This window comes from Corylus avellana, chromosome ca1 (assembly GCF_901000735.1).
Source record: "Corylus avellana chromosome ca1, CavTom2PMs-1.0".
Taxonomy (NCBI): domain Eukaryota; kingdom Viridiplantae; phylum Streptophyta; class Magnoliopsida; order Fagales; family Betulaceae; genus Corylus; species Corylus avellana.
Window position 1 is genome coordinate 16,913,842 of NC_081541.1, and position 15,374 is coordinate 16,929,215.

Genomic DNA, 15,374 nt, shown 5'->3' on the forward strand with positions numbered 1-15,374 from the left:
GGTGAAAGTGGGGAAATAGTGACCTAAAATAGGTCACGTGGCCTTCTGCTTGAGTGTGCTCAATCGTACTCGCACAATGGGGTGTGTGTGTGGGTGATGTGCGCTCGATCGTACTGATAAAATGTAAAACAGCCAAAATTTGGTTACTGTGCTCGATCGCAGTAACAGAATGTAACAAAAATGACCAAGGACTTGAAACACTCAAACACTAAAGTAAAATAAAACAAAAAGTAAAACAAAACAAAATATAAGTAAAATAAAACAAACAACAAAATAAAAAGGATATGCTTTGGGGTGCCTCCCATGAGCACTAAGTTTAACATCTTCAGCCAGATTGTGGCACTTTAAACTTGAAGCACCAGTCTTTCCTTCTCTTGCACCAAAGGGAATGAATCTTTTCTGTTGAAAGATGCTTTCGAGTGTTTATAGATCGTGGAGGATCACTTTGAGTTTTCTCCAACAGTTTCTTATCTGGGAGGGAATCATGAACTAGATAATACTTAGAGAATTCATCTATCTTGATGTCCTCAATTTGCTCATCACATAGCCCCAACAGACTTCTCTCTTGGATTCTTAGTAATTCAGAAATAGGAGCTGATGTTGAAGAAGTCTCAGTGCTCTTTTCCATTTCCCGATGTAGCTCCTCTAGAACCTTAGTTTGCTCATCTTCTTCTTCTACCTTGTTGTTCTTAGGAGTGGAATCTAATAAGGCCTTAGCTTGCTCACGTATCATGTCAAGGTCCAGATCAAATTCATATTGAGCAAAGTACTCTTCCAATGGATCCTCCAGACTTGGCTCACTAAACATCTTAGCTTGCTTGAGGAACTTGTCAAGATCCAAGTCAAACTCAAATTGATCAAAATGCTCATTCAATGGATCCTCAAGACTTGGCTCATTAGAAGTCTTAGCATGCTCAAGTAGCTTGTCCCAGGTCTAGGTCACCTCCAAATTCATCAAAGCACTCTCCCAAAGGATCCTTAAGACTTGGCTCATTAGAAGTTTCAGCATGCTCAAGTAGCTTGTCCAGGTCTAGGTCATCACCAATTTGATCAAAACGCTCTCCCATCGGATCCTCAAGACTTGGCTCACAAAAACTCTCCTCAATAGTTTCTTCTAAACTAGTATGCGCTTCTTCTAACGCATAATTCTTCGGAGGAGGTGTCTTTTCTTTGTATTGTTGAGGTGGAGAGGAATATGAATAGTCATATATGGGAGATGGTTCCTCTTCACGAACTATTATCTTGAAAATGGATTGCCACAGACTGGGACTAAGACATGAATATGATTAACCATAGAACTATGGAGATGGCTCCTCTTCATGAAGTTGTGGTGCTTGAATTCTAGGAGCTTGAACTTGCCACGAAAGATTAGACTGTTGGCTCCATGACGGGTTATCGGAATCAAAATAGCGGTCGGTCCCCGGTCTAGAGAACGATGTGCTCTTATGCCCAAAATTTTGTTAGAAATTTGTCTTATTATAAGACATTCTCTAACATGATGATAAGGGTCATGGCATAAAGAACATGGTCCATGGGGTGTCGGAATGCCTCCCCACATGTGTGAAATTAAAGATAAAATACCAAAAAGTTAAAATTAAAAAGTGAAAATAAAAACGAAATTTAAAAAGAAAACTTACTAATATGCATACTTGAATGACCCTACATGAAACAAAAGAAAAAATCAAATCTATAATTAAAATAGTAACTATGTTGCTCTCTGGATGTGCGATCGATCGCACCGTGAGGTGCGCTCGATCGCCCTGGTTGGACGCTCAAGCGCACCTCCAGAGATAAAACAGGAACTGCGGAAAAACTAGAAAAACAGAGAAATTTAAAACAAAAAAATTAAAAGAAAATAAATTCCAAACAAAATCAAACAATCCCCGGCAACGGCGTCAAAAACTTGTTGTGCTAAATACTACTTAAATTAATAGATATTATTTAGTACGTTTTAACTCGCAAGTGCACAAGATCAAACAATAGTATAGTGCAGCAAATACGAGGTCAATCCTACGGTGATTGTTGATTTTATTTAGAATTAATTAAAAATATCCAACTTGTCACTGAATTGATATTGTGAAAAAGGAAATAAAAAGATAAATGAAAAAGTAAAGGTAGGGTTTTGATATCCACCGCTAATCATGCTCAAAAAAATATAGCAATATGCCAATGATCTAATCATATTGTCAATACTTAATGTTTGTCAACCTAAGGGTATGGGTGTCTACTCCTTAAGTTATTGATTTCCCTAAGCAACAAATTAGGCATGAGTATCTACTCTAATTCTTTTCTTTCTTAAAGGATTTAGCATGGGTGTCTACTAAATTGTTATTTAAGAAAGCATAAATCTATGGAAATCGACAAACACATGAGGCCTAGGGCATGGGTGTCTACTCCCGATTCCCCGTGTTGATTAAGCCAAGAATCCGGCGTGAATATCTTTTGTTACTCTTATTAAACCCAGGACCCGGTCATCCAAATTGATTTAATTAACTAGTCCATACCACATGCATATAATGACCAATTACATACATATGATGAATTCAAGAAAACAGGAATTAATCAAGTTAAGCAACACAATATGATTATCACAAATGCGCTAATATTGAAATATTAAATCAATATAATTAGGGCTTCAATCTAGCTCTCTTTAAGAGTTAGTTACACATAATTAAAATAAAAGAAAAAAGGAAAAGGAAAAGAAAGAACTGAAAACCGCTCCTAGAAGTAGCCTCCAATTCTTTTCCCCAAAGTTGTCTCCTTCCAATTGTCTATTGAATTGTGAGGCTTAGAAGTCTATTTATAAGGCTTAGGAGAGTCCTAGAAGCCCTAGTAATCCTAGGAATTTCGGAGATTTAAGTCCTAGTTCAATTAGGATAGAGAAAACCCAAGTCCAAATCGGAATAAGATTCGTCAAGAATTGCGTTCCTATCTTGCGGGGTAATTTTGGCATTGCAGTGCTCAGAATTAGGAAAATGATATTTCACAATTATTTGTATAATTTTGCGTTAAATTTCCAATGCCACTTGAATCACCTCAATCAGATATTTGATCTGAAAATTATGATCAAAATACCAAGACATGTGCATAATCCAATTTTAAATCCAATCCGATTTTGACTTCAATTTGAGAAATTTCAATTTAATCCTTTCGTTTATTTGATTAAACTTAATCATGATTGGTTAAGCTTAACCATATATTCTATGTCTTCCCAATTTTCCCTTTAATCTTGGAACTTTTATGAAAATGCTTTCTTTTCTTCTAAAAAGCTATAAAAGAAAGAATATACAAAAAGGAAGTAAAATGGCATAAATTAACCAAACTAAAGGATTAACACATGTAAGTTAAGGGCTTAAAATATGAATATTTTAGCACTTAACACAACTCGAACTCCATCTTCTTCTACATTGGCCATATCTGTTTTTTCTTCAACTTCTTCAACTCCATCCTTTTCACCAACTAGAACTCCAACTTCTTCTACAACTCCACCTTCTTTTTCACCAACTTCTGCATCTTCATGATCTACAAACACAAGGAAGTTTTTGGACTTACAATCAAACACCCTAAACATCTGTCAGACATGATTTCTCCTTGTAAGTCCACGAATTTCTTCATAATCATCAACCTTGTAATAGAGAGCAGGCACATTTCCATACTGATAACCAAGGTATACTTCCACTATGTTTGTAATATTTGAGTAGCCTAACACAGAAATATCTAAATTAGGAAAAGTCATCACTTCCCCCCTTACATACTCTATAAATGGTTTACAAAATGAACCATGATTGTGATTAACGAGATCAATGGATCTTGTAAGTGGTAATCCTGCATCAACAAAATAATGGACTTATGAGACATATACAGACCTATGTACCAACTCAATCTATCATGCACATTGGCCCCCACCCACCAAACAATCCCACATTACAGCAGCAACAATAAAAAAGTCTTCAAAAGCATATATTAAAGTCTTCAATAGCCCACTAACAACCAACACAACAACTATATATTAAAGTTTCCAATGTGAAAAATGTGAGAACTTTCTACTTGGCTTCGAAACATACAAAAAGTACTACACTAAGGGACAACTAAAAAACACAGGTAGCCATAAGTGATTGCAACGTCTCAAACCCATATGCTAAATAGTATTAAGAAAACACCCCACTGGTAGGGGATTTAGTTCAGTACAGCAAAAGTATTCCCTATTTTACTCTCTAACTTTTTTACAAAAGTACATACCTTGACCTTTCCGATTTCTCCAAGGTCGTCCCATTTTGCTCCTCCCATGTACAAGGTCTCTGCCAACGTGCTCAACTCAGGTCCGACAATGCCGCAAGGTCGATTTCCTTCCCGAAATCAACCCAATCCAGCCACGATACTCCACCAAACTCCAACCCAAACTACTAGTGTCCACCCAAACTCAAACTCAAACTCTGGTCGATAATACTTCAGATCGTAAGCCAAATCGCAATTGCAATCGAGAATCAACCCACCTAAATAGAAACCCCATAACAAAAATTTGGGGAAAATACGGTTCTTTTGAAGCCTAGGCCAAAGACAAACGGGAAGAATGGGAAAAAGGAGGGAAACATCGAATTTTTTTACTTTTTTGTTTAATTATCTAACGACGTGGATGTACTTTTTTTTATTTTTTTTATTTAATGGTGGACACGTGTCACGATATAACTGGCGATGACGTGTACATTCGTTATTTGGGACTGACCGAAGCTAATGGAGGTAGTGATTCCGTCTTTTCCCATAAGTTGGGTACTATATTTGTCCGGTTTTAAAACTTAGGGGGGAAAAAATAAAAAAGTGAAAACTAAGATACCAAAAAAGTTATTAACCTTTAATTTTTTTAACATTTTTGTTTGTTCGGTTTGTACAGTTCCTAAGATCCTCAATAGTACTATTATACCGTATTGTCCATACGCATTTTCTCTATAACGTATTAATTAGTCCTTGGATATGAATTTTTTTCAAACTAATATATAAAATATCAAGAGTCTTTACCTTCAAAGCTAAGATTGCGTTTGAGAAATAGAACTTTTAGGCAAAAACTTCATTTTTAAACTTTTGCTAAAAATGTGTTTTAGTTATTTATATGTTTTTTGTATCCTTATACGCACTTTTAATTTTTTTACCAAACGAGTAATTTTTTTTTTAAAATAAAATTTTTGAGTGTTAAAAGCACTTTTAGGCTCTTTAAACGTAATCACAAACAAGTCTTAGGGCATGTTTGAGATTGTGTTTGAATAATAGAGCTTTTGAGTCAAAAATGGTTTTTCGCAAAAGTTTTATTTTTAAGCTTTTACCAAAATTACATTTTAGTCATTTTGAGGCTTTTTAAACTCTTAAAAGCGCTTTTAATTATTTTTACCGAACATATATTTTTTTCTTCAGACTTTTTGAGTGTTAAAAACATTTTTAGTCTCCCTCAAACGCACACCCAACCAAGCCCTAAGTGATCATACTATAATACTCATATCCAGTTCTTCAAGCCATATATATATATATATATATATATATATATATATATATATTTGAAAGATGATTTTTTTTTTTTTTCTGAGTATCTGATTACCCATGCTAGACAATCGACAACAATTTGTTATTTAGGAATGCATAAAACTTTAGGAAATAACCGAAAAAAAAAAGGTCCAAAATGGTGGGAATTTCGTTGTTCTTACTTTTGAATGAACCGTGCCGAAAACTAGAGAAAATTGTTTAAGGCCTTGTTTGGTAAACAACAAGCCTTTTACAATGCACCGTTTATGATTGGTGAAGAAGAAAATGAGTGTAATAATTAGTATAGAAAAGTGAAAAAAGTATTGAAAAGTGAAAAAAATTTGTTTTGTATTAATTTTTTTGTTTAAATAATAGTAAAAAATAAATAATGTGATATAAAAAGTGAAAATATTTTGATGTTGATTATTTTAAAAAATGAGATGAATAATGTGAGGGAGTGTAATGTAGTTTAACAAACAACACCTTAAAAGAAAAAAACCGATAGAGACAGCTGACCATTTTTAACGATCATTATCTCATTTGGTCTCTTTGGACGTACGTTCACATATGTTGGTCTTTGGTTTGCGGTGTTTGTACCGTAAGGTAAGATCCCCACTGCGCTATGTTGCCATTCGAGCAGGAATATGTTTTTGGACATTTGCTACCGCACAATGTCCTAAAACGTCGATACTCGCTGCAACTTCGCGACACCTATTCCCTCGATGGGTTGCTTCCCCCACTTTCACAAAGTGCACTCTAATATCGTTCAATACAACTTACATATGATAATATAGTAAAAATTAATTTTTATTTTATAATTTTTTTTAGTAATGCTATTTTGTAAATTTTCATACGAGTAACATACAATTAAAATGATGTGATAATTAAAATTAGGCATTGGTTTTTTTTTTTTTTTTTTTGGGAAAATTCATATTTAATTATCTCCTAATTTTTCATATGATTTGGATTTTCATTGTTGAGTTTTTAATTTCAAGAATAATGTCTTTATTTACCCAAGTCTTAAATAGGTTCCTCTATTATTTTATCATCAAAATTAATGATTTATCATCTGCTACATGCGTGTCATTTGACACGCCAATGTCTATATGAACACCTAATGTTAATGCCACATCATTATGTACCAAGTCATCCATTTAAAAAGAAACAAAAACAAAACAAAACAAAAAAAAGGACCCAATTCAAATAATTAAACAAAACCAATCTTATTTTGTCACTCCAATCTTCTGGATGTGTAGCATCAAGATCATCATGGGTGCATTGTCCCTTCATATCAGAAACTACAAACACCAATCAAGTTCAAGCAATGCTAAAACTTAAGAATTGGAAGTGGCCCAGTCAACATAACTGGATAATATTTTCAAAAGATCACAAGTATGATATTCTGATAGTTTTTCAAGTACCAAACACAAACCCTATTAAATTATCTAGGAGAAAAACTAAATTACAATTACATGACATAAGCAACACAAGCAGCTAGCAAATGCTTTCAGACAGTCATTTTACAATGAGCACAGGCACACTGTAGAAGATGTCTGATTGAAATACTCCACCAAGGCTCATAGAGACAAGGAATTATGATAAGCTCAAGAAAACAAACAATCAATCAAAACTTACTTAGGCAGCCCGGTTTGGGGATTGAGAAGAGCCTGAGTCTTATCAGAAAGCAAAACTGGGCCTCTGCCAGGTCTGGTGCAGATGAAATAACTAACATCCCCCATGTATTTCTGGGAAGGAATGCTATCCTTCATTTCTGGGGGCGGTGGCAAACCTTCCACATCCTTTATCCCCTCAATCCCAGCATCTTTTAGAATTGACTTATCACCAACGATGTAACTGTGAATAAGCAAAAGAAACAATTCATTGATATTTCACAGAGTGTTATATGTATGGCAGTAGTAATTATATACCTGTTCAAACCAAAAAATGAATCTGGAGGGAAGTAGAAGAGCAGCCTCTGAAGCAAAAGGATAGCAGTCTTTCTATTACGGGCAAACAGTACAGCATTTGGTCCCGCATCAAAAGTATATGCCACCTGTCAATCGTTTGACTTAATCACATATTCAAAATAGTTAACGACAAGACAGAAAGGGCTAGGCATAAGCAAAATAAAAAAAAAACCAACGTGATTGATTACTGACATTAACAGGATCAGACGCCTCAATCGATCCAACCCCAGGTGGTTGGATTTAAAATAATGGTCATCGAAAGAGACGACGACAAATACAAGGAACAGCTCCAAATGAGTGGTTGGATCATATATATATATATATATATATATATATATATATACAAAGTCTTAAATCAAGGAACAATATGCATGGTCTGATTGACATTCTTTAGGATTATGGGATAAAATGAAGAACAGTAACGCTAGGGAGCAATTTAACACTAACCAAGCTTATTAGAATATTATATTTCCGTACTATTTATATGATAAAATATTCCCGTAATATTCTCAATATATTACAGAAATATTCTCCACGTATTATGGCAATATTTGCTACGGTATTTATTATTGTAAATATGCTGATTTTATGTGATTTTGTAATTATTGTATTTCCTTTCGTTTAGGGCCTTATTTAACTATAAATGTGCAATTTTATTTTACAATTAAACATACATCAAAAATATGAATTTCTTTTAAGCTTCCGTTTCCGTTCGTACAATTTTTTTTTTTACCCTTCTTTTTGGTGTTTCTTTTTGTTTTAACAATACACCAAATGCTTGTGAAGCTAAAAACTGAATTGTGTGTTGCAAATGAGAGGGTTTTATGACTCCTTTATAAAGTGAAAAAAAAAAAAAAAAATTAGGTAAAAAATCATGCATTATGTGTTAAGAATATTATGTTAGGGTTATTTACTTCATTAAGTATTCTATGTCTACTAGGTTTACATTTCCTTAGTTTATTAGGTTACTTGCCTATCACTCATAACCTCTCTATAAATAGAAGCCTTTGTAATGTCAATATCAATACATCAATACAATGTAGTCCATTGTTTCTTTCCGCTGTCTCTCTCTCTCCTCTCTCTCATGCTTCCACTCCAATATATTCACAATATATTTAACATGGTATCAGAGCCATTTTTTGTGGCCTCCAATAAATGTCTTTGATGTTTTCCCGCCCTCCCTCCGGCGAGCTCCCTTTTTCGGTCATCCGCGCTCTGCCAAGCGGTCATCCGCTCAAAATATCTTTCACGCCTTTATCACAGCCTCATCTGGGAAAATAAATCCCAGATTCTAGCTTGTGAAGCACAAGTTTACAGATCTGAAGAAGATTCGCTGCCAACGGCTCACTCACGCACCGCCACACGCTCCTCGAAGGTTCTGTCATGCACCGCTGCATCATTCCAAGTGCCAGGAGCCACACCTTAGAGCACTAATCACATTGGTGATAGCGCCAATCGACAGATCAAGGCCAAACGAGTCTAGATTCGTCGTGAGCTCCGCCAACAACGCGGTCACACGCCCACACGTGCCACCATAAGTTGGTGTCGTTCTGTCCACGCGCCGCCCAGTTCGTCCATTCGCTTCACTCAGGCTCCCATTGAACAAATCCACCACCAGCCATCCAAAATTCATCAAGAACACCGCCGAATGATCTCTGACGCACCTCCACGTGCCGTCCCAAGTTTCTGCACATGGGCTTCACGCGGCACAGCGCCGCTGCTGGCAAGGCGCGTGTAGTACACGGGCCAGAAGACTTCCCCTCTTGCTGCCAACCACGTGTCAACCTCTCATCGCGCCACATTAGCCCTAAGGCCACGTCAATCAGCACATGTCACGTCATCTCACTGTGACAAGTCAGCCTTAGTCACACGTGGAGTCGTTTGCCACGTCATCTCCTTGTTTGGTTGAGTTTTGGTTTTGACTTCTGTAGAGTTGACCGTTGACTGTTCACTTTGACAACTCTCAAAGTTGACTAGGTGTTTCCCACTTAATTTTTCGTCATGATTTCAAATTTATGGTCAATTTTTGCTTTTGGCATCTCTATATGGCAAAAAACAAGATTCTTCTCCAAATTTAGGCACTTGTTTAATGCGGTTCAAGTCGGTTCATTCATTATTCAATTGAGTTCCACAACCTTTTTCTACGCAGTTCAATCTGTTTCATTCTTCTTGCGGTAGACACTCTTGGGTCAGACCAATTTCTATCTGGTCCACGGGTTTTCGGGCCAAACAAGCCCCTTTCAACCGGCCCATTTATGCCTTGTCAAATGCCACCAAAGCCGGTCACTGCCGCCTCTCCGAGGCTATCGATCCATTACTACTAAGAATTTTTGGGTCAGACCTTTCAACGGTCCAAGAGTTTCAGGCATATTAGCCCCTTCAACCGGCCCTCTTCTCTCAACTCAGCTTCGCCGACCAAGCAAGATAGCCCTACTTAGCTTAGCCGACCAGATGAGACGGTCCAAGTCCATTACTAGTATATGGTTCCCAGTCCAAATGCATGACTTAATTCAATTGCACTAGCAACTTTTACGGTGTCACTCCGAAAACTCTTTCGGCACAAGCAGCTTTTTCAGTGAATTCAACTCTTTCTTTCCCTTTCTTTTACCCACACTCAAGCTTACACCTTAAGTTTGAAGGGGGGGTGTTAAAAATATTATGTTAGGGTTATTTACTTCATTAGGTATTCTAAGTCTACTAAGTTTACCTTTCTTTAGTCTACTAGGTTACTTGCCTATCACTCATAGCCTCTCTATAAATAGAAGCCTCTGTAATATCAATATCAATACATCAATACAATGTAGTCCATTGTTTCTTTCCGCTCTCTCTCATGCTTCCGCTTCAATATATTCACAATATATTTAACATTCTGAAATATTCAATTGTAAAGAAACTTTCTTCATTTAAAAATTGTTTTTCTTTTTTTTGGTTCAAGTTTTTTCTTTTTCTTGTTTATGAAAAATTACTTATTATCAAATACTAAATAATTACCATTCACAAAGAAATATGCAACATTGCAGCCTTGCAGGCACCTTGGTCTAATCTGTTACTAGATACAAGTCATGAAGATTTTCCAGAAAAGAAATAGGAGAGAAAGAAAATCAAACCTGAGGCGTTCCTTCATAGCGATTCCAGTTTTCAACGATGCTGATTATCCTGAAAAATAGTCGTTTCTTTGATTTTATATTCAACACTTTAATGCAGCAGCTCATGGGAAAAAAAAAAATTATGTTGTAGAACCAAAAAACTAGAGCAGAACTCGCCTACGGGATGTATCATTCATGTAGAAAATTGGGGGAGATGTGTCCAGGCAAACAGCATGAAACTGGTTACTTTCAGCACACGTCAATTGAGCAAAAGATGCAAAATCACGATTTTTTATGGCTTCTTCCATTTGTGGAATGCGTTTTGGTACTACTTCCTGTTTCATTCCAAAAAATGAAAAGAACAAATCCCAAAAGCAGAATACAATTTTAAAGAATCTGAGAAAGTCAAATAGAGAAAGTAGAGCCTTGAAAGGACCATGTAAAACGCACAAATGTTCTGTTCCTAAAAACAACGGTCATCTTTTGAAAGAGGGGAAAGGATAAATAAAAAGTAGTACCTTTGCTCTATGTTTTAAAAGCAAACTAGTTTCGACTGTTTCACGCATTCCAGTGCTGCTACTTGTTTCCTTCTGCCTTGAACTTACCTAAAATAAAAAATTAAGAAATAAAGATTGAAATAACAAAAACAATGGAGCATAGTAGGAGCAATAAATCATTCACACAACATAGTGTGTCTATTGCTCAAATTCACCAGAAAAATGATTCGCACAACAGACTGTAAAATGGAAGAGAGACATACCACAGCAATAATAATAACAAGATCATCCCAGTGCTCTTCATCTGCAAGTTGAACTGCAAGACTGTCTTTTCCATCCTCATCCTAATTAACATATCAACATTAAAAATAAATAAATAAATCAGAACGAAATGCATAAAAAATATAAAATATAAAAAAAATAATAATAATAATAAAAAATGCAAAGCTTTATTGATGAACATGAGAGAATAAACTTACTTTTCCCATTATCCACTTGACAAATCCCCCATGCAGGCTGCGACAAGCACTGCCTGAACCTTGCCTTTATGAATTCAGAAAAAGAAAAAACAGAAAAGAAAAGTCATTGCCAATGGCACAATCATCCTTGGATGGCTATATAAAAGAACTAGACATTCGATCCAAGCAACTAGCAACTAGAACCCTTGAAATTCAATATAAATCCACAAAGAAAGGGATACCTCGCAATAGTAGAAAGCTTGCTTCGATCTTCTTTCAAATTCATTAGCTTTGCGAGGGCAAAAACTGCAAATAATAACAATAATTACATATACACCCAGGAATTGGTTTCAGCTGGAGATGCAATTAATAGATTGATCCACAAAAGGGCACATTCAAGATATCTTAATGCATATTGTTACTAAGCCAAAACCAAGAAAGAAGCAGATCAAAACCTTCTGATATCATTAATTTCAAAAGAAAGTGAAAACCAACTGAATTATCATTCATAAAATTGCAGGGATGAGACGGATGAGTGTTCAAAGATAGGGGCCTGATCGTCTAATATATTACAAGAAAAGAACACAAATATGACAAAAATAAAAAATAAAAAAAATTGGGCAAATAGATTGTTTACCAAGACAAGCAAACCCAGCTGCTGAAGAGGCCAACCCAGCAGCAGTAGGGAAATTGTTGTATGAAGCAATATGTAAATGCAACTTTTCCCAATCCTTCTCTGCAATTTTGATGCCATTTTCATCGTCCTCAACATCAGTGGCACGACTGCGAATTTCCCTAAGACAATTTTGGTACCTGCCTCCAGAAAGGGAAATTTCCTGCACTAACCAGCAAAAATGAAAATCGCAATGAATTATTTAGAAACAAGAGAAGGATCACAGTAATTGAAAAAACAAATAATAATAGTAGTAAAAGCTAATCCCCTCCATTCTGCTGCTGAAAAAATACAAATGGTTTTGGCTTCACATTTCAAGTTGTGTTCGGTTAAACATATTGAAGAGATATATTGAAGAAATAGAGAAGAATAGCAAAAGTGGAAAGACGTATTGGGCTACATTTTATATATGGAATTGTATTAAACCATGTTACATAGCTCTCTATTCATAGAGACCAGAGAGAATAAGCAATGGGCAAGAAACCCTAGACTAAACACTAGAATGCGTAAGGAAATAAATAAACTTGAAAACTTTGCCAAAAAGTCTGCCGGAAAAGTTGGGTGGAGAGGTGGTCGGCTGGCCAAAGTACGACGGCAGGCGGCAGAAAGAAGCCATAGGCAGAGGTAGCTTTGTAGTGGCAGCTGGACTGAACTGATTGGACCTGACTGGATTGGATAGAAGTTAAGCCTATTGGCCTCGAACCTACTAGACCAGGCATGGATTGACTGAGCCAGGTATGGGTTGGTTGAGTTTGAAAAGGTTCGACCCATGTATGAGCTAACCTGGCTAGCTTGCACGACTGAGACGGTTTGAGCATGATGGTGGGCTGGTGTAATGGGCAGAAATCGGCCCAAACCTGTGGACCGTGGACTAAGTCGGCCTGACCAGAAAAGAAGTGACCCGGGTTAGAATCCGGTTGAATAGTTTATGAATAGGCCGATTTGAACCCAATGCGGATCAACCAAATCTAACCTCATGAAATGGGTTGGCAAATTTGTGTTAACCGGTTTGGTGCATGGCACTTGATACGTGTTAATACATAGTTTTCCGAGATGATGACGTGGCACGCCTGGAGGAGGTGCCGACAACTTCGCGGATGCTTCAGGCTACACACACAAAGAACAAACAGGGTTAGAGCCCCAGGTGGTGTCCCGGCGGGGGAGCTCCGATGCCTAAGTCAGAATGTGAGGAAAGAATGTCTAAGGAACCAAAGTTTTCAGAGCTAGAATTGCGCTTACCTTTGATTGAAATCGAGACTTATATTTATAGGCATAGAGTAGAGTTTGCTTCCTGCACGTCTCGGGATTCCTATCCCTAGATATCTATTTCGCAATTATTTGATAAGGATAGGAATCCTGGGACAATTGATAAGGTTTCCGTTTGAATGAGATAACCTTTTGAATTTAAATAGCTGCTTATCCCGTTTATGTAGGGGCAGTTTGTATGTGGACAGTCATCTATGTTGTAGAGATCTTTTTCGAAGGTGAGATAATGATCACTTGTGTTAGTTTGAATGCTGGCATATTCTTAGTTGTAAAATAACTGATCTACCCTTCGCTCTTGACTGTCTTGTTCCTAAGAAGTTGAGTCCCAGGTTTGGCATCTGACACCTATTGAGGAGTAGTCTCAGTCTTTTGTCCGAGGCCTCCTCAGTTTACGAAACCTCCCCGTGGAAAGCTTGTTCGAGGCCTTGTCGGGTATTCTGTCTTGCTTAGGTCAGGTTTGGGACCCGTTGGGCTTTAGGAGCTGATCCATGGCCCAACAGTTACCCCCCAATTTCCTGGTTTGGAAGATTATGGAAATTTTTTGTTCATAAATGGATCGGCGTTTTGATATTATACTTAAGTAAAAATCTAAGACTTCCAAGGCGGAAAATTGGAATTTCAAATTTTGGCAGGAAATTTGACACCAATTTTTGCCGAGACGGTTGACATAACCGAGGGTGAATCGGTTGTCCAATGTGTCAGTGCCGAGATGGATGTCCTTTTGGTTGTCAGTTGTCAGCTGTCACGCAAGATTTACAGAGGCGCACTTTTATCACCGTATTTATTGCACACGTTTCTCGAGGCACCCTTTGGAGCTTTTCCTTCTTATCTTTTCTCGTTTCAGACCTCTCATTTATCCTTCTTAAGCTTTATAAACTTTACTTCTTCTATTTCTTCTATTCACACCAAGTCTTTTGCAAAAGTTCTTCCATTCTTGCACTTCTGTTCCTGCTCTGTTTTCTGCAAAACGCAGCTATGTCTCATGAAGAGGGATCTAGATCAGACGGTGGTTTGGGCAAAACCTACCCAGCCTTATGGAAGCCCGATCTGACCAAGGAGGATGAGCGTAGAATCATCCTGGACTGCTACATCCCCAAAACGGTGAAGCTCCATTTTGATGATGAGAGGAAGGGCGCCATAGTGGACGCCGTAAGTCATAAGGTCTGACTATATGAAGAGATGTTCCATGCAGGCCTAAAGCTGCCTTTCCCAAAGGTATTACGTGAGCTTCTCGGTCGTCTGAACGTGGCTCCTCATCAATTGGTTCCTAACGCCTGGAGGATTTTTTTGCCTGTGTGGTCGTTTGGCCCATGGCTCTCGGAGAAGGACAAAACCTCACCATTTTAGAATTTCTCTAGATGCACTGGCTCCAGAAGAACCCCAATAGTGATGGGCTGTATAACTTCCAAACGAGACGGGGGAAGTTTATTTTCATAGAGAAGACCTACACGAGTAACCACGGATGGAAGAATAAGTACTTCTTTGTGCAAGGGCAATGGGAATTTGCTCCTAGAGAGAAGGTGGAGAGGCCGATAGTGCCTCAGGAAACGACTACCCCCCATTTGGGTCTCCACAAGGATCTCTGCCTGTCGGAGGACAAAATGGTCCGAGTTAACACGGTTCTAGCCTGGGCCCAGAAGCATGAATCTATCATGACCTACAAGAAGTTGGTTACGATGGCTAGGTTAAATAGCTGTTTATATGCCAACAGAGATGGTGCCGGTCAATCATGGAAGAGACCGGCTTAAGCGGCTGTTGATTTGGGCCCTCCGGCGGCCAATACTCGAGGCACTACCCCCCGAAAGCCTGTGCTTGACAAAGGCAAGAAAAAAGTAGATGAGTCTCAGGTAAAGAAGGCTCTGCAATTGGTTAATGAGCCCGAGGAGCCTGAAGCTCCTCATTTGAAGAAAAGGAGACTA

At 37.6% G+C, this 15,374-nt stretch overlaps 1 protein-coding gene across 2 annotated transcripts in view; it reads right to left on the reverse strand.

The window, feature by feature from the left end:
* Positions 1-6,792: 6,792 nt before the first annotated feature.
* Positions 6,793-15,374, reverse strand: part of LOC132163851 (diphosphomevalonate decarboxylase MVD2, peroxisomal-like) — a 17,948-nt gene continuing 9,366 nt past the window's right edge. For both annotated transcript variants that reach the window (XM_059574240.1, XM_059574233.1), the window contains 9 exons: positions 12,154-12,352; positions 11,759-11,822; positions 11,538-11,601; positions 11,322-11,402; positions 11,080-11,166; positions 10,739-10,896; positions 10,583-10,631; positions 7,437-7,561; positions 6,793-7,362 (listed from right to left, as the gene is read on the reverse strand). In XM_059574240.1, coding sequence (XP_059430223.1) covers positions 7,140-7,362; positions 7,437-7,561; positions 10,583-10,631; positions 10,739-10,896; positions 11,080-11,166; positions 11,322-11,402; positions 11,538-11,601; positions 11,759-11,822; positions 12,154-12,352 — 1,050 coding nt within the window. In that variant the 3' untranslated portion in view covers positions 6,793-7,139. The remainder of the gene's footprint in view (positions 7,363-7,436; positions 7,562-10,582; positions 10,632-10,738; positions 10,897-11,079; positions 11,167-11,321; positions 11,403-11,537; positions 11,602-11,758; positions 11,823-12,153; positions 12,353-15,374) is intronic.